The sequence below is a fragment of the Lagopus muta genome, chromosome 29, assembly GCF_023343835.1.
Source record: "Lagopus muta isolate bLagMut1 chromosome 29, bLagMut1 primary, whole genome shotgun sequence".
Classification (NCBI taxonomy): Eukaryota; Metazoa; Chordata; class Aves; order Galliformes; family Phasianidae; genus Lagopus; species Lagopus muta.
Window position 1 is genome coordinate 722238 of NC_064461.1, and position 23148 is coordinate 745385.

General features: G+C 61.6%; 3 protein-coding genes across 11 annotated transcripts; all 3 read right to left on the reverse strand.

Annotated features, from left to right (window-relative positions):
• Nucleotides 1-1416: 1416 nt before the first annotated feature.
• NTRK1 (neurotrophic receptor tyrosine kinase 1) lies at nucleotides 1417-8638 on the reverse strand. The gene is made up of 17 exons (XM_048929378.1): nucleotides 8457-8638; nucleotides 7000-7074; nucleotides 6852-6923; nucleotides 6317-6385; nucleotides 5840-5994; nucleotides 5609-5754; nucleotides 5382-5508; nucleotides 4939-5268; nucleotides 4722-4739; nucleotides 4516-4574; nucleotides 4140-4242; nucleotides 3696-3842; nucleotides 3477-3607; nucleotides 3241-3413; nucleotides 2067-2307; nucleotides 1755-1913; nucleotides 1417-1602 (listed from the first exon to the last, which is right to left on the reverse strand). Exons 1-17 carry the CDS (start codon nucleotides 8636-8638, stop codon nucleotides 1417-1419), a joined length of 2373 nt encoding a protein of 790 aa, XP_048785335.1.
• A 1190-nt stretch (nucleotides 8639-9828) lies between these two features.
• INSRR (insulin receptor related receptor) lies at nucleotides 9829-18702 on the reverse strand. 4 transcript variants are annotated; one of them, XM_048929376.1, is made up of 22 exons: nucleotides 18520-18702; nucleotides 16493-17044; nucleotides 15398-15710; nucleotides 15173-15315; nucleotides 14881-15025; nucleotides 14591-14805; nucleotides 14394-14520; nucleotides 14023-14261; nucleotides 13781-13948; nucleotides 13478-13667; nucleotides 13334-13375; nucleotides 12968-13233; nucleotides 12513-12649; nucleotides 12275-12440; nucleotides 11889-11997; nucleotides 11669-11739; nucleotides 11321-11550; nucleotides 11133-11243; nucleotides 10870-11029; nucleotides 10588-10717; nucleotides 10380-10514; nucleotides 9829-10232 (listed from the first exon to the last, which is right to left on the reverse strand). In XM_048929376.1, exons 1-22 carry the CDS (start codon nucleotides 18605-18607, stop codon nucleotides 9968-9970), a joined length of 4002 nt encoding a protein of 1333 aa, XP_048785333.1. In that variant the 5' UTR covers nucleotides 18608-18702; the 3' UTR covers nucleotides 9829-9967. The 4 variants fall into 4 exon arrangements, 2 of the variants coding, with proteins under 2 accessions (XP_048785333.1, XP_048785334.1); XM_048929377.1 differs by lacking the exons at nucleotides 9829-10232; nucleotides 10380-10514 and having other exon boundaries at nucleotides 10604-10717; nucleotides 10856-11029; XR_007373524.1 differs by lacking the exons at nucleotides 9829-10232; nucleotides 10380-10514 and having other exon boundaries at nucleotides 10605-10717; nucleotides 10870-11054.
• A 250-nt stretch (nucleotides 18703-18952) lies between these two features.
• Nucleotides 18953-23147, reverse strand: LOC125685706 (death-associated protein kinase 2-like). 6 transcript variants are annotated; one of them, XM_048929002.1, is made up of 13 exons: nucleotides 23045-23147; nucleotides 22344-22686; nucleotides 21726-21766; nucleotides 21544-21605; nucleotides 21232-21453; nucleotides 21005-21143; nucleotides 20763-20892; nucleotides 20534-20582; nucleotides 20422-20448; nucleotides 20167-20319; nucleotides 20023-20068; nucleotides 19832-19921; nucleotides 18954-19621 (listed from the first exon to the last, which is right to left on the reverse strand). In XM_048929002.1, exons 3-13 carry the CDS (start codon nucleotides 21762-21764, stop codon nucleotides 19337-19339), a joined length of 1242 nt encoding a protein of 413 aa, XP_048784959.1. In that variant the 5' UTR covers nucleotides 21765-21766; nucleotides 22344-22686; nucleotides 23045-23147; the 3' UTR covers nucleotides 18954-19336. The 6 variants fall into 6 exon arrangements, 5 of the variants coding, with proteins under 5 accessions (XP_048784962.1, XP_048784963.1, XP_048784959.1 ...); XM_048929003.1 differs by having other exon boundaries at nucleotides 18956-19417; nucleotides 19538-19621; nucleotides 20023-20083; nucleotides 22344-23135; XM_048929004.1 differs by having other exon boundaries at nucleotides 18961-19417; nucleotides 19538-19621; nucleotides 22344-23135.
• Between the last annotated feature and the right edge of the window lies 1 nt (nucleotide 23148).

The window sequence follows — 23148 nt, forward strand, 5'->3', positions numbered from 1 at the left end:
TGTGAGGCACTGCTTGGCCCCCCCTGGGTCCCAGCAGAGCTCTGGGGTTTAAAAAGGGGACAGGAACCACAGCCCCACTGCAAAGGAGCTGTTTGCACACCTGCATGGCAGCCCCAAGGCTCGCTGCCTCAGTTTCCCCATTGGCTCATGGCTGGCATTGGGTGTCACCCATTTTGCTGGCCGCCACATCCTACCCTGGGGCTGGCAGCTGGTGTTGTGCCCTCTGCAGGGAGGGGATGGCAGGGGCTGAGTTTTGTGCCAGGGACACTGAGGACGGCTCTGGTTTCCTACTGTTCCTGCTGTGCTGCATGCAGCCCCAGCCATCCGGCACAGTACAGCACCACAGCAACGCACCTTGGCACAGTGCTGCTCCATGGCACGGCAATGCACCGTGCCTCAGTTTCCCCAGGTCTCCTCTTCCCTCTCCTTATCTCAGGTCACAGTGGGTAACAAAGGAGCTGCCAGGGCCCAGCCTGCACTGCCTAATTAGCCAGATGAAATCAATTCTGCTCCATTACAGTCAGATCCAGGTCTCAAACATTACCAAGGCGGCCGGAGAGCCCTGGGAAGGATGATTAAGTGGACGCTACAGGGCATTTGATAACCCCATGGCTCCGGTGACAGTGCGTGGGGAAGGGAAGGCTTTGCCCTTTGTTTGGGGGTTTGGCTTCTTCATCCCTTTGTGCTCAAAGGGTCCCCACCCCACACCTCTAGCACAAGGATTCACCTGCTGTGCACAGCCCTGGGTCAGCTAGAGAGTCCCTGAAGTGCCTCCATGTCCCTCCCTGGGCTGGGGACAACATCCCCCTCACCTGCACCTTGGCTTTGCACATCCTCACCCCTTTCCTAACCCAAACCCACCCGTCAGCATCACCAACCCACGCCTCACTCAATGCCATGGAATGGGGACAAGCCATCCCCATGCCACCACGTCCCCTCTGCTCCCCTTCCCCTGCCCCAAAAAGCAGACTTTCTCCCCAGAGCACCTCCCCCTCACTGGCACTCAGCAGACACTCCATGGGCAGCCAGCTGGCAGCTCAGCAGAGAAGTAGACACTTTTATTACCGACCAGGATCACCGCAGACTGGGAGAGCACGCAGGGCATCCACCTGGCCAGGCACTGGGATGGGGAGGGATGGAGCAGCCATGACACCGAGCAGCCAAGTGCCCCCCCGTGGGGCTGGGGGTCCTGGCTGTGTCGCTCTAGGGGCAAACCCACAGTAGGGAAATGCCACAGCCACAGCCATAGACCCCCCACCATGGGCACAGCTCCAACCCTACAGCCCCCCAGGGGGCTCGCTGTGACAAACAGAGTTTAAACCCTCTCTCCAGTATCAGGGCATCTGTCCAAGGTGTGGGGACAGTGGGAGCAGTGCTGGAGCACTCCGGCCAGCCTGGGGGTGATGGGGTTCCCTCTCAGCCCAGGATGTCCAGGTAGATGGGAGGAGTCTTGACCAGGGCCTGCAGGCGGCTGTGGATGTCCTGGATGCGCTGGCGTTGCTGTGGCTCTCGCTGCCAGCAGCTCTGCATGATGTCATACACCTCGGAGGGACACGTGCGGGGCCGCTCCAGCTCCCGGCCCTGCGTGATGCACTCGATGGCCTGTGGGAGCAGGGGGACGTGGAGCCCACAGCCCCCATCCGGACCCCACAGAGCAAGGGGGGGTCCCTCGCTTTCCCCCATCCCACATGTGGATGCGGTGCCAAGCCCAGATCCATGCTCAGCCCTATGCACAGACCCCGCATTGAGCCCACCTCGGTGTTGGAGAGCTGGTACCAGGGCTGCTTCCCGTAGGTAAAGATCTCCCACAGCACCACGCCGAAGCTCCAGATGTCACTCTCAGTGGTGAACTTGCGGTACAGGATGCTCTCAGGGGGCATCCAGCGGATGGGCAGCATGGTCCGACCACCCACCTGCACAGAGCAGAACGATCAGCGTGGACCCCCCCCTCCTCCCCTAGCCCTCCCATTCCCAGACCCCCACTGAGCGCTCAGCAGCACCATTAAATATGGATGGGGCTGTGGAAGGGAAATGGAAATTTGAGGCAGGGAAGGCGCGGAGCTCACCCGGTAGTAGTCGGTGCTGTAGATGTCACGGGACATGCCAAAGTCCCCGATCTTCACCACCAGGTCGTGGCCCACCAGGCAGTTGCGGGTGGCCAGATCACGGTGCACAAAGTGCAGGGATGCCAGGTACACCATACCTGAGGCGATCTGTGTGGCGATTTGCAGCATGTGGCTCAACGTCAGCTGCCCGCAGGGCTGCCCCTGCCCTTGGTCCAGGATCTTAGCATCCGGCCCGTGGGACCTGGCAGGGCAGAAGGTGCTCAGTGCGTATTTGTGCCTGGAAGTGTGTTTGGGAGATGCTGTGTGTGCGTGCAGGGAAAGTACATGCATGTGTGCAGCCACGCAAGGTGCAGTGCATGTGTGTGCACGCATGGTGGGGAAGGGAGTGCATGTGTGTGTGCACAGCCACAGGAAGGCATACACGTGTGTGCACACGTGTCCAGGATAGAGAAGGCTGTGTGCATGCTGGGAAAGCAGCCATGCCAAGGAAAGCCATGCACCTATGTGCATGCGTGCTGAAGAGCACATCAACCTGTGTGTGCACGCATACATGCAGGGGAAACCAGGCATAAGAGAGCACGCATGCAGAAGAAGCATGCACACACACACACACACACACGTGCATGCAAACGGGGCTAGTGCACACATGAGAGCATCCACAGCAAGGAATCCCATGCATGCACATGCCAGGAGTGCTGTGCACACATCGGCGGCGCTGAGCTGTGAGGGTTGTGCATCGCTGGGCGCCAGGAGGTGTGAAAGCAGCAGGCATGCACAGAGCCAGGGTGTGAGCGGGCCGGGGGCTGCACACTGCTTTGATGCCCAGTGCTGCTGACAGCTGGGCCGGGGAGGCTGGGCCAGGAGCGGGGGGCTCTGCTCGGCAGAACCATTAATGCCAAGTCCCATAACAATAATCATAAAAGCCACGTCTCAGAGCTCATCGCGTTGGCCACTAAAGCGATGCCTCTGGCAGCCCCCCCGTCTATCAGCAATACCTGGGGGGCCAATCGAAAAGTCTCTGCTTATTCCAGCTGATGGCCAATCTCTCTCTATTTAAGCCTCTCAGACAGCTAATCTAATCAATATTGCAAGGAGGGCTGCATTAGCAGCGAGCGCAGAGCGGCTGTCTGAGCCACGCTGATGGAGCGGGGAGGGGGCGCGGGGCCGGGCCCACCTGAGGAAGCGGTTGAGGTCTCCGTGCTTCATGTACTCGAAGACCATGATGAGGGGCTCACCCTCGGTGCACACACCGTAGAACTTGACGATGTGCTCGTGCTGCAGCACCGTCAGCAGCTCCGCTTCCCGCTGGAAGTCCAGCCGCGCGCTCTCCGTCACCTCCTTCAGTGCCTGCAAACACATGGTGTTAACCTGGCACCGACCGGCCCGGGACCCCCATCCCCAACCCCTCACCTTCACAGCCACCAACGTCTTCTCCTGCTCCGGGAGGAGGTGGGAACATTCGGCCAGGAAGACTTTCCCAAAAGCGCCCTCACCCAGCTCCCACTTGAGCACGATGTCACGGCGCTGCACGTGGTGCACACCTGGGGGACCCGCACCCGTCAGCCCCGAGCCTCTGCCCCAGGAGGACACTGGGGAGCAGTGGGGGATGCTGGAGCCCCCCAGCCTTACAGGCGTTGCAGAAATACTGTGGGTTTTCAATGAAGTTGCTCTTCAGCCCATCCAGCTTGCTCTCTGTGGAGGACATGGGGCTGCTGCCCAGGTTCATGAAGTGCAATGACATGGCCAGGTCATCCTCTTGGGCCAGCACAGCTGAGCCTAAAGGGACAGGGGCACATGAACAGGGCCATCAACAGAGGGGTGAGGGGTGCTTTGTGCAGCAGTGCCAGGTGCTGCCGAGCATCCCCCCAGAGCCCCGGGGGAAGCCAGTGCGATCAAACCCATTTGCAGGCTGAATCCATTCCAGGAGTGAATTAGCAGCTGCTGCCCGCCCTGCCTGGCCCCGGCGGGGCCCCACTGCCACCCAGTGCCCCAGAGAGTGCCAGGCAATGGGGACCCGTGGGGACCATTGCCCCATGGCTGTGCCCCCACCTGATGCAGGAAGAGGGGACTCACGGTTAATGCCGAACTTGGAGCGGTGCCCGCACTTGTTGAGCACGATGAGCATGACGGAGAGGAAGAGGGAGGCGAAGACAGCCAAAGCCACGGCCACAGAGACCTGGGGATAGAAGGAATGGTGGGGATGGGGCCAGGGTCCTGCTGCAAAGCCAAGGACAGCACCCTTCTCCCAGCTCCAGCAGCAGAGGTAGTCACAAATCTACTGGGGAAACTGAGGCACAAGGGAGGGCAGGCAGCTGCCTTCATCCTATTCCACCCCACCTCACCTTGTTTCTGGTTTGCCTTCACTTTAAGGACTGCTTTGCTTTCCCACAGGTATCCTTGTGCCCCCTGCCCCAAATCACAGAGCACTGCATTCCAGCCGAGCCCTCACCCCAAATGTGTGCTCATCCGCTGTCTCCACGGGGCCCTCCAGAGAGCTGTTCCTGGTGCCTGCGTGGGGAGAGGGCACAGGGTGAGTGTGGGGAGGGGGGAACATCCTCACTCCTGCACAATCACTGCTTCCTCATCAGGGGGCTAGCCCCAGTCACCATAACTAGGGGGGTTGGAGCTGGGGAAGCAGCACGCTCCAGCACTCACCCAGCGGAGATATGGAGACTGTGCAGCATGGAAAAAGGAAAGAGCACACATTAACCATCTCCACCCCCATGAGAGAAGTCCCGTTTCCTTCCCACTCCTTGGGGAAACCAAGGCATGCAGGGGCACAGAACCCCTGGGCTGGGTGGGAACAGAGGGGTTTGGTGCCCCAGTGTCAGGACTGGGGCAGCACATCTCCTTCAGCCCCACTGTGACGCACCGGGGATGGGATCCTCGGGGCTGAAGCTGAAGGGGTTGTCCATGAAGCGGCCCTGGATGCTGCGGGTGGCGCTGCCCAGGGGGTTCTGCACCACGAGGGTGTAGTTGCCATTGTTGACATGCGTGGGGCGATTGAGCTGGAGGCAGCCGTGCAGTATGGTGGAGTTGGGCTCATACTCCACAATGCGTGTGTGGATGTAGGGCCCTTCAGGCAGCGCCGAGCCGTTGAAGAACCAAAGGATGCTGGGCACTGGGTTGCTGTCCACTGAGAAGGGGATGCACCAGAAGTGCTGCGAAATGGCTTCATGCAGGAGCAGGATCACCGGCGGGACTGTGGGGACAGAGCTGCCTGTGTCCCCAAACGTGCATCCCCAAACACGCGACCCCAAAGCTGCCCTTCACCCCACCTCCCCACCACTGTCACACATCCCCTGGGTAGCTTACAGGTGACATTCAGCATCACGCTGTCCTCCGCCAGCCCCGCCTCATTCTCTGCCCGGCATGTGAGGTCCTTGTGGTTGAGGCTGGAGGAGATGTTGTTGATCTCCAGGACAAGCTCCCACTCCGAGAGCTGCAGGGAGCACCGGGATGGGGTGAGCACATCCTGCACGGAGGGGATGCTGCAGGGGGATGGTGTGGCTGGAAGGTCCCCGCCGTGCCCCAAGCCTTGCCTTGGTGACAGATGGTTCTGATCCCATGTCAGGGAGCACCCACTCCCCGGTGGCTGGTGGCTCGCCCCAGATGTGGCAGGTGAGGTTGACGCTGTCCCCTTGGCGCAGCACCACATCGGGGTGCTCAATGCGGGCGGTGGGGGGCTCTGCCGAGGAGAGATGAGCTGTCCCCATGCTGTCCTCACCCACAATGGGCTCAAGGTTGGTTTTGGGTCCCCCTGTACCACCTACCACAGCCGTACAGGAGGTGGCTGCCAAGGGCCACGAGCGCGCTGCCCTCCCAGCAGACCAGCGACTGGTTGCCCAGCTCAGCACGGCTCCCATTCTGCCACAGCTGCAGCCAGCGGATCCCACAGGAGCAATTGAAGGGGTTTCCCTCCAGGATGCTGAGACGGGGAGAGGATACGAGCTGCATGCAGTGCATCCCCAGCTGCATCGAGCCTGGGGTGCGCAGGATGGATGGCTGCACCCGGAGCGGTTTGCTGCGCAATGCTGAGCTGTGTGTGCTGTGCTGTCCCCATCCCTGTGCCTGTTCCCATCTCTGCTGCACACATCTGGGGCTGTCGGAGCTGCATATCTGCAGCTGGGTCTGTACCAGCGCTGCCACAGCCACGGGTGCATCCCCAGCCCTGTCCCTGCTCCCACATCCTCCCCCAGAGCTATATCCCCAGCCATACCCCATGCCCTGCCCCTCGCCACGGCACTCACAGCTCCTGCAGGGGCAGATGCTGGAAGGTTTTCCAGGAGAGGCTGGTCAACGCATTGAAGGAGAGATTCCTGCAAGCACAGACCCCATCAGCCTCTCTTCCCCAACTCCCCTCATCCTGCATCACCCTCACACACAGCCATCTCTCATATGCTGGGAACAGAGCTGTCACACCATGACCAAGCAGAAGCACATGCACCAGGCTGGCTGCCAGCCCAGCCTTTGGGTGCCCCTTCCAGGGATCTCCATCATCTCTGGGGTAAGTTTCTTCTCCCTCCCCCCTCTCTCCAACATCCCCTCCTGCACGGGGCTGCACTGCACAGAGTTCCCGGGGGGCTCCAGCCCCGATCAATGGTTTCACATTCAGCAGCACAATCCCACACAGTCCCTCTGGATTGAGTTTTGCTTCTAGGCAGTGGGACAGCATCGATCCTCCCAGAGTGCAGGGACAAAGCCACCCTGCGTGGGGATGAGTGCCCTGAGGGGGTTGACATGCATGGGGATGGGGATCCGAGCCCTAGAAGGGGGGGTACTCACACATGGCTTAGCCTGTGGGTGTCCTGGAAAGCATCGTCAGATATGTGCTGCAGCCCCGAGTTGGAGATGGTGCTGGGGGAGGCAAGGGCTAAGCACGTGCAGTGGGAACCCTGCCCCCATCCTCCCCACCCCACCCCAGGGGGCTCACAGGTGCCTGAGGTCCCACAGCATTCTGGTGTCTTTCTGGGTCAGAGATGTCAGCAGTGGTTGGTTCTCGATGATGCTGGAAGGCAACAGGGCAGCAGGTGGGGATTGGGCCCCCATTCTGGGATCACCACTGCCACAGCAGGGGGAGCAGCCCTAGGATGGGGATAGGGACAGAGCCAAGCTGCTCCTCTGGGCCTCAGTTTCCCCTGGGCTGAGCTCGCACACTGGGACCAGAACTGAATTCCCACTCAGAACCCACAGTCCCACCCAGAGGGTGAGTTAGCCCGGCCTCAGCCCCCCTCCCCCAAAGCCCCTCTATGTGTCCCCTCACTTCTCCCTGCACCTACGGTGCCCTGTAGTGTGACGGTGGCACAGAGAAGCAGGCTGTTTCCCCACTCCTTCTCTTCCCAAGCAAAGCCCCTTTGGGAGCCAGCGCGGGGCTTTCCAACCACCCCCACCCCCCAGGCCACGATGGGGATGAGGGAGACACAACAGAGGAATGGCAGGTGATCTCTTGGGGGATCACCATCCACCCCACCCTGTCAGGCAGTGAACAAAGAGCTGGCAGCGCCCGCAGCTCAGCGTCTCCCAGCACATGGAGAAACTGAGGCAGGGAGGTGTGCGGCAGCCGCTCCAGCAATGCAGCAGAGCAGCAGGGTGAGGACCCAGGAGCCCAGACACCCTGGTGGCACCCAAATTGTCACTACACACCTCTGCTCCCTCCTCATCCCAGCACACAGCAGAGGGGGAATGGAAGAGACATGCCCCAACCCAGGCAGTGTGGGTGCCCAAACCCCTCCTGCACCTCAGCTGAGTACCAGCATTATTGTGCTCTCCCCACGTTGGAGAATCATCCCTCTCAGATCCAGGGGGATGGGGGCTCAATTCCCCCTCAGCTTCCCAACCCACAAGTCTCAGGTTAGCTGAACAGCATCATCATGGTGGGGACAAAGGGTCTGGTCTCCTCCCGCTCCCCATCACTGCCCACTGCAGCATGGGCGCTCCCTGTCTGTGGACCCTGCTGCACCCCAGCCCTACTGGGACTTCATGGGAGGGGGCAAAGAATTGTCCTGAGTCTCTCCCTCACTCCCTGTGAGTCCACAGCAGGGATTCTTCCCACCTTTACACCCCAATAACCCCCCTCCAGGCAGCCCTGGTCCCATCAGTGCCCCAGCATTATCCCAGTGCCACCACCATGTACGTCCTCCAGCCCCACCACTGTGTCCTAGTCCAAATGCCCTGACCCCACTGCCATCCGCTTCCTCATCTCCATCCTCATCAGCCCGTCCTGGCCTCACTACTCTGTCCCGTCCTTATCCCCTTCCTCATCCTCATTGCCAGATCCCATCTCCATCACTAGTTCCCTTCCTCATCCCCATCCCCGCTCCCTCTCCTCATCATACGACCCCATCCCCAAATCCCCATCTCATCGCTGACCCTCTGCCCTTCCCCACTCACACGTCGGTGAGGCGGCGGGTGCCCAGCAGCAGGGCGCTGAGGCTGCTCACGGTTCGGGGCTCCCGGCAGCGAAGGATGTGGGGCTCGGGGCAGCGGCATTGCGCGGGGCAGGCGGGAGGAGCGGCGGCTCCCGGGGGCAGCAGCAGCGCAGCCAGGCACAGCCGGAGCCAGGCGGGCAGCATCGCGACCCGAGGCCGCTCCGGGACCGCCGCCCTCGCACTTCGTCGCCGTACCCGAGCCCACGAAAGTGGCACCGTGAGGGACCGGCGGGTTAAAAGCGGCGCCCGGTCCGGCCTCCTGGGGAGGGGCCAGCGGCTCCCCCGCCCCGACCCTGCCCGCAGCCCCGCACCGCGCGGCGGCACCGGGAGGGTGCGGGATGGGAGCTCGGAGCGCAGGTGGGGTGGGAGAAGTGGGACCCTGCCCGCTCTCTGCCCGCGCCCTGCATGCGATGCTCGCACTCTGCACCGTGCCCACACTCTGCTCGCGCTGTGCCCGCAATGCCCGCACCATCCCCGCCCGCGCCCTGCTCCAGCAGCTCCGGTGCCCCCATTTGCAAGGGGCGGAGGACACCTCCCACTGCCCCCCCCCCCGCACTCAGGGCCATCAGGAGCATTCCCCAGCTCTTCCATCGCTCTCCCAAAATGTCACAGCGCTGAGCTTCCCTCGAGTCCCCCGTTACATCGGGGTGCAGAATTGGGAACATTGCTGGCACAGTGGCCCCGTCTCACCTGCTTGGGACCCTCTTTTGTGAGGAGAGATCAGAGCATGGCTGGTGGATCCCCATCTGCCCCCGTTGCCCCCATCCCACTCCCTGCGTCATGGCACTAGAGCTCATCTGTGCGATGAGTTTGGCACATTCTCAGTCTGAATTCCTCCCCCAGGGCTCAGCCCTGCGCACCAAGAGACTGGGATGGGGAGAAAAGAGATATGCGAGACTCCCCTCCACAGACATCCCGGTCTGAGTCCCCCATCAGACCGCCACCGCCTCGCGAATTCCTCTGCTTTGACGTTTTTTTCCCCAGAAACGCCTCCGGCTCAGGCACCGCAGGGCAAAGCCGCAACGAGATGTGCAGGAAGCAGATGGGACCGGCGGACGGCAGTGGAAAGCCCCGAGCATCGCTCCCCCCCCACCTCCACCCCAACCCCCCGTGCCCCCACAGATCAAGCACCGCTCGGCCGAGCTCCGTCCTGCTTTATTCTCCCTCCACCCCCTGGGCAGACAGAGGAGTCGGCGCAGCCCCCGACGCGGTGCCCCGCAGTCAGGACTGTGGGGAGTCTGCAGGGCAGAGCGTGCCTCAGTTTCCCCACCCGCAAAACGGAGCGCCCCACGGGGCAGCCTTCCCTCTCCCTCCCCCCTCCCCCCCCCCCGTTTGCTACCTTCTCCCCAACGCAGGGGTTGGCAGTGCAGTGGCTGCCCCAGAGCGCACCCCCTTCCCTTAAAAGCAATAAATAACGCGAAAGGCCCCGCGATGGGGCAGGGGGATGAGTCCGCAGCGGGCGGCAGCCCCCGCTCACAGGCAGCCCGTCCCGTTGGGGAGCCGACCTCGGCCCTTGCGGGTGGGCAGAGGGGGTGCGGGCGGCTCGTCCTCCTCGGGGGGCGGCTCCGTTTCGGCGTCCGAAGGCTCGCTGGAGTCGCGCCGCCGGTTCTCCGGGCTGTAGAAGAAGGAGAGGGTGCGGAAAGCGGGAGCCATGTGCTCCTTGATGCTCTCCAGGAGCTGAATGAAGGATGGGCGCTGGCGAGGGTTCTGCTGCCAGCACAGACACATCAGTTCGTGGCTGCGGAACAAAGAATGCACAGTGGGTACGGGGGTCCCCGGTCACCCCCGGCCACCTCAAGGGCAGCAGGCTCACGGGGGCTCCGTGCAGACCAGTGGTGCTTATTGCCCACCCCGAGCAGGTCTGGTAAGAGATCCCCCCACTCACAGTTGATCGGGGCAGTTCTCCGGCCGCTCCAGGACGCCGTTGTCCATGACGTAGTGCAGGACCTGTTCGTTGGACATCCCCTGGTAGGGCTGCTCAGCCAGCGTGGTGATCTCCCACAGCACCACCCCGAAAGACCTGCAGCACCCACAGGTCAGCCCGGGGTGGGTGGGGGCTCACCCACTTGGCTCTCCCCAGCCTCGTCACCCACCAGACATCAGACTGCGTGTTGAAGATGCCATCCTTGAGGGCCTCGGGGGACATCCAGCGGACGGGGAGCAGCCCCTTGCCCCCTTTGCGGTAATAATCTGTCTCGTAGATGTCCCGCGTCATGCCGAAATCTGGTGGAGGAGGAAGAAGACGAGGAAAAAGGAGAAAGAGGTGGAAAAAGAATAAGAGAATGAAGAGGAGAAAGACGAGGAAGAGGAGGAAGATATCATGAGCACCAGGACGAGGGGACCCATCCCAAGCCCACCCACCTCTGGCTGCCCACCTCCAATCTTAACGGTGAAGTCCTCAGACACCATGCAGTTGCGCGCGGCGAGGTCACGGTGCACGAACTTCTTGGCGTTGAGGTAGGCCATGCCGTCGGCGATCTCGCCCGCCATCTGGATCATGTCCTTGAGCGAGGGTGGCGGCAGCCCGGGGTTGTTCTGCACCACGCACAGAGAGAGGAGGCTTTGGGGGGACGTCCTTGGGGACGGGGTCTGTGCCCCCTCCTTTGTAGGGCACCACGGCGCCTGGGCAGCCCCTCACCTCGGCGTCGGGTCTGAGAGAACGCAGGTAGCTCTTCAGGTCCCCACGTGTCATCAGCTCCATGATGACCAAGGCTGGCTGGCCCTGGGACACGACGCCAAGCAGACGGACCTGGGGAGCGAATGGAAACAGCACGTGGGCAGCCACAAACCCAAGTTCCCTGGGATGTTCCCCCTGCTGCCACCTACCACATGGTGGCACTTGAAGGCCTTCATGACGGAGGCTTCCTTGAGGAACTCGATGCGCTCCCGCATGGTGGCCAGCTCGTTGACCGTCTTCAAGGCCACCTTGGTCTCCTCACCCTCAGCCACCAGCCCCAGTGCCAGCCCCTCGTACACCATCCCAAAGGAGCCCTGCCCCAGCTCCCGGATCACCGTGATCTTCTCCCGTGATACTTCCCATTCATCAGGGATGTACACTGCAGGGAGGGGGGACACCATCACCATCATCGATATCACCACCACCTCCGTCCCCATCCCCAAGCAGGGGAATGGGGCAGCAGACCCCAAGGGGGACCCCTGCCCATCCCCACATACTGTCCGAGGCACTGAAGTACTCAGGGTTGACAGAGGCGTACAGCGTCCCACTGGGGTAGCCATCATTGCTCCTGGGAGGATGGAGAGGTGGGCATAGCACAGAGGACAGGGGGACAAAGAAGGGTGACAAAGGGTGGGGGGACAAGAGGCAGGGATGCAGTGCCACCTCCCCAGCCCCAGCTCAGCTGAGTGCAGCCCTAGGGTTCGGAGGGGTCACTACCTCTTCTTATTGTAGAAGAAGACAAAGACGGCGAGGCAAGAGATGAGCACCATGAGGATCACAGGCGTAACAGTGAGCAGGATGTAGAAGCTGCCGGACTCCTCCTCGGCTGCCGGGAGTGTGTCCGTGGGGCAGGGTGTTGTGGGACCATTTGTAGCAGCACTCCGTGCCCTATGCTGCTCCCACCCCAGAGCATCCCCAAATCTCCCAAATTCCTCATTTAGCAGCATTCTTTCATCTTCTGGTGTCCAGATCCAGGAGCACTCCCTGATCCCCAATCCCACCAGTGCTCCCCCAATTTCCTGGTGCCCCATCTAGCAGTCTCCCAGCTCCCAGCCCAGCAGCCCCTCAACCCCACTGGCATCCTCCTTGCCCCCATCAGGTACCTGGCCCCAGGATGTAGAACTTGACAAGTCCCGTCCAGGAGCCGTTGCCGGCCAGAGATGTGGCACGGACCTTGGCTGAGTAATTCCCTGGCTGCAGCAGGGCCAGGTGCACGCCTCCATATTTAGCATAGCGGTGTCGGGAGACGCAGACAACAGTGGTGACCTCCTGGGGATGAAGGGGTAGTGGCAATGGGGACATCCCAGTCTTGGGGAGGGGGATGCCGAGCTGGATCCTCACCTCGCTCTCACGGCTGTACTTGATCTCGTACTTGAGGATGAGCCCATTGGGGTTACGGGGCTCCTGCCAGCGCAGCAGCACGCTGTTCTTGCTGGCTGGCTCCCAGGTCACATTGCCGGGAATGTTGTCAGCTTGCACTGGACGGGACATAAATGGGCTCAGGATGAGAGGTGATGGCCTCATGTCGCACCGGGGAAGGTTCAGATTGGATATTAGGATAAAGTTGTTCTCAGAAAGAGTGATAAGGCATTGGAATAGGCTGCCCAGGGTGGGGGCAGAGAAAGGTGTAGCTGTGGCACTAAAGGATGTGGTTAATGGGCACGGTGGTGAAATCTTGATGGTCGGAATTGATCTCAGCGCAGTTTTCCAACCTTAGCGATTTTGCGATTCTACCAACCCAGTGCTGATCCCCTCCCAAAATCACCCAGCACCTTCCCCTCTGCCCTTGGACGTACACTCAGGCATGGTCCTGGCGAAGACAAAAGTGGCCGCGCTGCAGCCCACGGTGTGCGCAGCGTGGTTGCATGCATGGATGTCGATGCGGTACTCTGTGAAGTGCCTCAGCCGCGACAGCACCGCGCGGTCCCGCACCACTTTGTCCTCAAAGATCTGGAAGTCGCGTTTGGGTTCGGCTCTGGTGTGGCTTGGAGGTGGTGGCTCCACTGAGGAGGCGTTGGTGGGGGATGTGACGGCCATCAGGTCCCTGCGGCGCTTTGGGGTCCTGCAGGGATGGGAGGAGGTCTGGGGTCAGGGCGCAGGGGGGCCTCACATGCAAATGGGGCAGGGAAAGCCTCAGAGTTTTGGGGTTCTTCCCAGCTCACCGCTGTGGGTACTTGTTGATGGATGTCACCTTCCAAGGTGGCCTGAGACGGTAGGAAATGGTTAAAGAAGCCGAGGAACACCCTCCCTGTAACAGAGCAATGCTCGGAGACCCCCTGACCCTGGTACCCCTAAAGCGCCGGCACCTGGGGATGATGATGGAGTTATGGAGGAAGTTCTCGAACTTCTTCTGGAAGGACTCAGCCTCGCCCTCCATGCGGAGCTGCCCGTCAGCAGGGCGGCAGGGGCAGCAGCGCTCCTCTGCATCCTGCTCCACTTCAGGGCCGTCCCCATCACTGAAGCGCGTGTCTGCGCTGCTGGTGGGCAGCTTCAGGCCTGGAGGTTGGGGGTGGGCAGTGCTGCATTTCCATCTCCACCCCCCATCCCAGCTCCACAGGGACCCGGGGATTGTCCCCATCCCTGCATCATCCCTGGTAACCCTTCCACACCTTTGTGGCAGTAGTCATTGACGTAGAGCTCCATGTCCTCGGCCAGCTGCTGCCACAGCACCAGGTAGTAGGTGATGTTGCCATTGCGCTGCGTAGGTGGCTTCCAGCGTACCACGATGTGGGATGAGGAGTTGGACATGGAGATGACATCCCGCGGCACTGTCGGGGCTGGGCGGGCATGGGGACGTCAGCCCCAGCCTGAGGTCACCGTGGGCACCCCAAACCCCCCAGCAACCCCATACCTGCTGGCATGGTGCGGATGTAGACCACCTCGCTCTGCGCCCCATAATTGCGCCCTTCCTCGGCGGTGGTGAGGGTGATGGCACGGACGAAGATGGCATATTGTGTCCACGGCCGCAGGTTGAGCAGGGCCACCCCTGGCTCCTGCTCACTGCTGAGTGGCAGCTCCACGTCCACCACATTCCAGCTCTGTGCCCCGCAAGCATCCTGCCCCACGTACTCCGACACGTTCTGGAACGGTCTGGCAACCACCCAGCCCCCAGGCATCAGCTGGGGGTCCCAGCCAACCCCAAGCCTCTCCATCTTCTGGGGCCCAGCAGCCCCAGATGTGCCATGAGGATGCTGCAGGCTGGGGGACACGAGGATCACTTACGACTCCTTGTAGTAGACAATGAAGCTGAGGAGGTCTCGGTACTCAGGCGGCCGGTACCTCTCCCACTTGAGGAAGATGCGGTCGGACTCAGTGATGTTGGAGATGAAACGCAAGGTTTGAGTTTTGCCTGTGAAGGGGTGCAAGGGATCAGAATCACGGTGCCACTGGGTCCCCCCCAACCCCATCCCCACACTCACAGGACGCCCGGTCCCCGTTGGTGCGCGGGTTGATCTCTGCCTTGTTCTGCCGCCCCTTGGTGCCCGTCACCTCCTCCATGTGGTAGATCTCAGCCAAGCAAAGCTTGGGGTTGAAGGCAAAATACATCTTGCCCACAGGGATAGAGAGGACGTGGTGGCTCCAGTCCCACAACTGCTGCAGATTCTGATTGTCCAGGACGTATAGGGTGTAATTCCTGTGGAAGAGGCAGATGGAGGTGATGGGCACAGGCACCCCACTCCCAGGTGTCTTCAGCACGTCCTGTCCTCACCCATCCACCATGGAGTCTCCGCGGATCAGCTTGAGGTTCTTGAAGAAGGACAAGGAGACAAGGGCGAAGGAGTGCTTGATCTTCAGGAAGCCCGTGATGGTCTCGATGAGGCCCAGGCTGCTCTGCAGCTCCGAGGCCAGATTATCTGGGGACATCCCATGGGCATGAGCATGGTGTGGTGATGGAGCTGGCACTTGGGACCCTCACTCCTCAACGACCCCCACCCATTAATTCTTCCTCCAAGGGAAATTCCCACCCCCCCTCTGCCCCATGTCACCCTCCCAGCACTCACAGCCTCGGCGGATGTTGAGGATGAGGTTGCCCTCCACCAGAGTGCAGCCTGCCAGCTCCTGCGCTGCCCGTGTCGAGTCCACCGTCTTGGTGCCAACCTTGCATGCTTTGGGGCACAACCCCTCACACTTGTGGCAGAAGATGCTGCAGGGACAGGGAGTGGGACATAAGCTGGGCACGGAGCCCCCTCCCTCCACTGCCGCCCCCCAAGGGCGGGGGTCCCCACCTGCTTTCATTCCTGGTGTAGCCGGGGGGGCACTCAGAGAGGCACTGCTGCTGGTGGATGACAAACTTGGAGGCGTCGCGTGGGTTGTCGGAGACCTTGCGCAGGCTGGCACAGTACTCAGCTGTGACGCAGCGCCAGCCCTCGTACTCATAGGTGCGGGGTGGGCAAGAGGGCAGGCAGTGCCCATTGAAGTGGAAGTGACGGCAGGCCACACAGGAGCGGCTGTCACGGGGCCGCCCGCAGCCCCCCAGGCACTCAGCATGGCAGCACTCACCCGACGCCGTGCACGCCGAGCCCGCACCGCACGGACACACTGCAGGGAGGTGATGTTGGCAGTGGGAAAAGGGGATTGTGCAGGGTTTGGGCGGGTAGGGGGCTGGTGGCAGACTGCTGGTGTGGGGAGCAAGGAGAGAGGGTGGGGAGGGGTGGAGGGGCAGATGGAGAGGTGAATGGATGAAGAAATGGATGGAAGGATGGGTGGATGGACAGATGGATGGATGCAGGGATGGATGGACGGAGGGATGGGTAGGTGGAAGGGTGGATGGAGGGAGGGTTGGTTGGATGGGTGTATGGACAGAGCGATGGATGGAGGGATGGAGAGACACGTGGGTGGATGGACAGGTGGCGGATGGACGGGTGGATGCACAGACAGCTGGACAGACAGATGAAGGGCTGCGTGGACATTCAGGACAGACGGGCAAATGGACAAATGGACGGGTGAGGCTCACCGCATGCCAAGCCCCAGCCACCCAGCGGTGCCACGTGGTGCAGCCAGTGCTGGGGCAGTGGCCGAGGTTACAGCCCAGATAAGGATCTGTGTTTATAGTATATATTTCATTACCAGGCCTCCTGTTTACTGCAAACGAGCCCGGGAGGGGCGTGTATTTACCTCACCGCTGGGAAAACATGGCAGCTGGGAGCTGGCCTCTCCTCCCGAGAATGATACAGCGCGGATCCAATTACTCCACTGCAGCTCGCTCCCACGCAGAGACAGATGTATGCCCAGCTCTGCCCTCCCAGTGCCTCCCAGTGCCTCCCAGTGCTCCCCATCGGCTCCCAGCACTGGGATGAGCATCCCCGCAGCACCTCACCCACCTTTCTGGCAGTAGCTGGAGGTCCAGCAGCGGTAATCCAACTGCCCATTGACAACGGTCTGCGCACACGGCTTCTCCACGTCCAGGATACCTGGGCAGACGTCGGCGCACTCCTCGGCCAGCTTGTTGCCCACAATGTAGCTGTTGTCCACAGCGTCGGGCAGCAGCAGCCCCCAGTCGATGGTGGAGAGGTGGCAGAGCTCCTGGTTGCGCTCGATGCGCACCGAGCCGCGCAGCACGTGGCTCAGGCTGTGCAGCCCGATCTCCCGCAGGTGCGGCATCTCGAAGATGACCAACGCGTAGTTGAAGAAGAGGTTGGTGCCACGGATGACCGAGAGGTTGGGGAAGAGATCCCGCAGGCTCTCCAACCCGTAGACACGGAAGAGCAGCAGGTACTCGGTGATCATCAGCAGGCGGGGGAAGCTGAGCCCGCGGAAGTCCTCGGCGCCCGTGGTGAACATCAGCAGGATCTGCAGGTTGCCTTCGATGATGGAGCAGTTCTCCAGCTTCTGCAGCTGCGACACGTCGTTGCGGATGTCCATGCTGCCGCAGACTGGGGTGGCAAAAAGGGGCCCAGGGGCAATGGGATGCCCCAAGAGCATCCAGCCACCACACAGGTGTCATCCCCCCGCCCTCCCCCAGATAGGGCCGCAGCGATGCGTGGCAGGGGTTAATGTCCTGCTCTGGCTGTCAGCTGCCTGCGGTCGCTGTGGGCAGCTGGGGCAGATGAGAGCAGCCGTGACAGGCAGCCGGCGCACCACAGCTCCTAGGGGGACAGCACGGCTGCTGTGATGCTAACGAGGTCTGGCTCTGCGGGAGCTTCCCAGGATCATTTCATAGCCCTCTGCCAACCCCATGGAGGCTGCAGCCCCTGGGGTAGCAGCAGTGAGCACGCAGCATCCTCCCACCGAATTGCTCCCATTGACACTTTGCAGAGATGGGGCTATGGGGTCACCATCCCAGGGGCTTTCCACCCCATTGCAGGTGGGCACCCTGGGGCTGAGCATCTCCTGCTGTCTCTGCCCCCCTCCAGCAGTATCCCCAGCCTGAAACCTGACTCCGAGTTATTACAGAGAGAAACTCACTGTTACTCAGAGAGAGATTTACTGTAAACACCGATAGCAAAGATGACCAGCTCGGCGTGTACCCCGAACACCCAAGCAGTGCTGGCAACGTGGAATGGAGCTGGAGCACCCAGAAGTGTGTGGCAAGGCAGCAATACACAGAGCCCCCCCAGCACTATGGGGTACCCTCGGGACATGGGAGTCTCCATCCTGCTGTGAGGCTGAGGATGCAGTATCAGCTCTGAGAGTGCAACACTGCTGCCACAGCTGTGACCTTGGCAAAGTCACAGCAGTCCCTGTGCTGAGTGGGGGACAGAAGGAGAGAGGGGACCAGGAACAACTTGGTCCCTATTGTGGGTAGAGAGAATTCTAGGGTCCCCAGTGCCCTCACAGGGGCAGAGACAGAGCAAGAAGCATTCCCAGAGCAACTCTCAGCATGAGTCCAGCTGCTCTGTCCTCATTCCCCCTCCACTTCTCTCTAGCTCCCAATGGGGAAACTGAGGCAGCACGCAGAGAAAGGACAGACACACAGTGACAAATCCAGGCATGTGGGTCCCTCTGTCCCCACCCTGCTGGGAGTGCAGGGACCCCACCAGGGGACATCCCCACATAAGCCCCTGGGGCTTTTCCTGATCCAGGATCATCAGAACCCCATGCCTGTCCCCCAGGTTGCATCCCCAGACTAAAAGGTTTAAGCATCATTTTCCATCACTGCTGAGTGCAGTGGCTTCATGGAATCATCTCCCACAAAAGCAAGCGATGCCCTGACCCCACCACAGGGCCCCCACCCCATTTCCTCCCCAACTCCAGACCCCAAAGGTCACAGACGTGAGGATTGTGGCAGCGCGGTCATCGCGTCAGAGGGGAAACTGAGGCAGCAAGCACAAAGCTTCACCTGGAGGCTCAGCCCAACAACTCCAAAACCCCAAAACCCATCCCCCTCACCCCTCTTCCCACCACTTACTTTCAGAGGGGGCCTGCACCGGGGGCAACAGGAGGGGGCCGAGGAGCAGCAGGGCAAGCAGCAGCCGTAAGACCCCCGATGCCCCCATCCCGTGGGGCCACGTCTCACTCCTGCCCGGTGCTGCTGCAGGCGGGCACACGTCCGGCCCCGCACGCCGGGCACTCCTTGCCAGCACCGAGGCACGCCGGGAGAAGGGTGGCCCTGGCCCCTTCACTTTTGTTTTCGGCTGCCACACACAAAATATTTAGCCTGACAACTGTGCGGGGCTGGGCCAGGGCCAGGGCCGGGGCTTGTTTGGGAAATAGAGAGGGGAGAAAACAGGGCGGCCCTGAGAGCAGTGGGGCTGGAAGGGGTCAGGGAGTGTGAGATGCCCCCAGACATTGTGTTCTTCAGGATGATGCTCCGTGCTTCGCTTTCTGCAGGTGTGGGGATTGTGGGGAGGATTTGAGGGCATGGGTACATCCAGGGTGACCCTGAGAGGGGTCAGTCCCAGGGAACAAAGGAGCAAAGAGGAGGAAGAGGAGGAGGAAGAGGATGAGGAGGGGGAGGAAGCTGCTCCACTCAGCACCCAAGATAAGAGGATTGGGGCACATTTATTTCTCGAATTAGAGCCAAGGGAAGGGCAGAGCCCTCAGGTGAGGGTGTACCTGGGGAGCACAGCAGTGCCCCTGGCTCTGCCCCAGTGGCCCTCAGCACAGCAGCACTGGGAGCAGCAGCTCCAGCACTCAGGTGCTCACATCTGCTGGGGGTGAAGGGGGGTCTGGAGGTCCTTCTCGTGGGATTGCCCCATTCTTCTGTCCCCACCCTGGGGGGGAGCTCAGGAGCAGCTGCTCCTACGCCGACGGAGCAGAGTCACGGGGCGGCTGCCTTCTTCCTCCTGGTCGCTCTCACAGCAGCGCTGGGGGCACAGAAGGGCACAGAGGGGCTGAAGGGCAGGGACAAGACCATGGGCCCCCCCAGGGAGGGGCATCCCATGGCACAGCCCCTCATTATCCATTATGCACCCCCAGCATCTCACCAGCTCTTCGCCCTCCGTCCCGGGGCTGCAAAGCAGCCGCATGCGGCACAGCCGGTTGCAGGCAGACACCATGTTGTAAGAGAGCTGGGGGAGCAGCAAGGCAGGGGACTGTGCAGGGAGCTCTCCCCTCCACTCCCACCACTCCTATACTGGAGCACAGACCCCACCACAGCCCCCTACCCAAATGCACCCAGCCCTGGGGTGGAGCACGATGGCTTCACACAAGTACCCAAAGGTGATGGGACCCCGCATCCTGCCGTCCCCATCCCTCACCCCCTTATCCCTCTCTTTCACCTTCCACTTCCTCCGGGCGTTGAACTTGCGGAAGTTTTTCATGTTGATGGAGGAACGGCACCGTTTTGCTGCTTGTTTCCTGTTCAGGGGCTGGAGGGACGAAGCTGTGGCATCATCACTGCACCCCCTCCCCACGTCCTCAGCACACGGCAGCCAGTGAAGCCCAGCTATGTTCCCCCTTTCTATCTCACCTTAATCCAAGGGTGCACAAGGCACTCAGATGCAGTCATTCGCTCCCTGCAACAGAGAGGGCTGTGATGGCAGGGATCTGGGGATCCCCAGGGTTGGGGACAGAGACCCCCAGGGACTGGGACAGAGACAGGCATGGCACTCACTGAGGCTCCTTCACCAGCAGCTGCCGGATGAAGTCCTTGGCCATCTCAGAGGTGTCACTGAAGTAGCGCTCCTCGAACTCATAGGCGCCCTCCAGGATGTTGGAGAGGGTCTCAGCATCTGTCTCACCCTGGAAGGGGGAGAAGCCGCTGAGCCTGCAGGGACATGAGGGAGCGTGAGCACCGGAGATGGACCTGCCACGCTGCCCCCTGTGCCTCAGTTTCCCCCGGCTGCATTTTCCCCTCGCCACTACTCACAGGATGTAAGTGATAACCCCGATGCTCCTGAAAGACAGAGGGTGGGGGTCAGGACTGCCCTGTGGGGCTCCCTACAGTGGCACTGTGGGTCCCCCCCCGTCCCTCTCCTCACCACATGTCGGTGGCAGAGCTCAGCGGTTCGTAGTTGATCACTTCGGGAGCTAAGGGTGAAGGAAAAGCAGAGGGGGGCATGTCAAGTGGGAGCACCACAGGGGCACCCCGATATGTCCCCAATCATGCAGGTCCCCCTCCCAGTGAAGCTGTCCCAGCTCTTGTCTGCCCCTTAGAGCTGGGGCTCCAGGGGTCCCAGTGCCTCTCCAGCCCAGCTGACAGCTCCATACCGATGTACTGGGTGGTCCCGCAGAGGCTCCTGAAGGTGACACCATGCTCCAGCTTCTGGGCCAGGCCAAAGTCGATGATCTTGATTTGAGGCTTGGGCACATCCTTCTCCTGCAGCATGATGTTCTCAGGCTGCGTGGAGATGGGTGAGGAACAATAAAATGCCCCAGAACCACCCCCAGGTAGGATGCAGCCATAGGGTGGGGGGGGACACCCTGGGTCAGCCAGGGACCTGCACAGGCACCTTGAGGTCTAAGTGGGCGATGTGGCGCCCATGAAGGTACTGCACCCCAAGCAGGATCTGCTCCAGGAACTCGATGGCCTCCTCCTCCAACAGCATCTCCTTCTCCGCAATAAAGTCAAAGAGTTCCCCACCACGCATCCTGCAGGGCAGGGAAATGCTGGGGGGAGGTCTGGGGGGAGCACAACACCAGTACCCCCCCCCTCACCCAACCCCAGGACCCCGCTCACAGCTCCAGCACCAGCACCATCTCAGCTCTGCATGTGAAGAGGTCGTGCAGCTGCATGATGTTGGGGTGCTGCAGGTCCCGCAGGATGGCCACCTCCCGTTCCACCTGCACCCTTTCCAGGCCCCGCCGGCTGCCCCGGCACCGCCGTGTCTTCACAAATTTGGCAGCATAGAAAACGCCGGTGCTGCGTTCCCGGCACTTCTTCACCACTCCAAAGTGCCCACTGTGAGGGAAACCAGGGCACAGGTGGGGATGGGGAGGGGGGCACGGCTGCAATGTCACTACTCCTCACACCCCACACCACCCTACTCACCTGCCCAGCGTCTCCAGCAGCTCATACAGCTCCTCCACACTGCGTGCATGCAGGGCGACCGCCTGCAGGAGTGCACAGACCTGGCTTAGCCAGGCGGCACCCCCTGGTACATGCTGCAGGGGGGTTCACCGGTGTCTCCTCCCCCCAGTTTGCACCCCCAGGACCCTTCCCGTTGCTCTCACCTGGGGGCTGTCGGAGGCAGCACCGCCATCCTCAGCCATGGCTGCAAAGATAAATAGACAGAGGGGATGGGAGGGGGGGGCAGCAGGACCAAGAAGAGCCCTCCCAAATCTCACCACACCGATGGCGCAGCTCCCAAGCAAAGAGGGAAATGAAGGCAGGGCGTGCGGCCGAGCGTGCAGTGCTGAGGGGTAGCACCCAACATCAGAGGCAGGGTCCCCCTCCAGCAGGGAAAAAACACCTCGATAAGGGAACACAACGAGGGAGCACGGGACCTGACGGCTTTGTGCACGGTTGTCCCCATCGATGGCCAAGCAGAGCTGTCTCCAGCCCAGATCCTTCCCCCCCTCCACGCTCTGTTTGCTCCCAGCACCGCCAGCCCCGCTGGATGGCTGCTCTGCACAGTGACAGCCCCGTGCCACCCCCAGGCAGCGCAGGCACCCCGCCAGGCACTGCACAGCCTCGGATCCACGTAGGCTGGAGTCTGGTGACCGTCCCCAACATGTGACAGAGCTGTGGGGGCACTGGGGAGGCAGCTTTTGTGGTGACAACGGCACCGTTGTCCCCAAGGCAGTTCTGTCCCTTGTGCAGGGCTACGCTGTGCACCTCAGCACCCTTACCTTTGCTCTCAGCTCCGGTGATGGGGATGAAGACCCTTCGTGGGACGGTGCCACACTCTGCTCCGTGCCACTGCTTGCGCTCTGGTTTCCTCGAAGCTGCTGTGATTCCTGGGATCCGCTGGGCAGCGGCTCAGGGAAAAACAGCAGGAAACGCCAAGAGCTGCTCGTCTGCTTCCAAGGTCTCGTGAGAAATCCCCCCACGCTGTCCCCGCCCGGCAGCGCCCGGACAGCTGCAAAGGGGCTGGGAGAGGCCTTGTAGGGTCACATCCTCGAGGAGCAGCTCTGGGGCCGTGGCTGCTCTGTCCGCAGCCGTGAGCGCCAGGGTTGCAAACAGGAAACCTGCCTGACCACCGATAGAAATAGTTTAACCCGGCTGCCCGGAGGGGAAACGGTGCAGGGTGTGAGGGCAGGGAGGAGGAACAGGTTTCTTAAGGTGGAGAGAGCCGGGGGGCACCACGCCGTGGGGCTGGGGGTGCTCTGTCCCCACCCGCAGGTGTGCAAAGCTCCAGTGCAGGGCTGCAACCTGGCTCCAGCACAGCTACAGGTGAGGCTCTGTGCAAGAAACAGGGCTGCAGATGGGACAAAGAGGTTTCGCGGGTGCAGGAAGAAGGGAACCCAGCCAGCCCTGCACCCCTCACTGCAACACACCTTGTTGGCACAGCAAGCACCAGGTGCACCCCATGCACCCAGGTAACACTTACGTGGCTGTACAGCCATCAGCAGCTGAACGCGCTGAGGGTGAAGGGAAAGAGGGCGAAGAGGTGCTCCCACGGTGCCACCCGCAGCCCCCGCCGTTGTTCCGTGA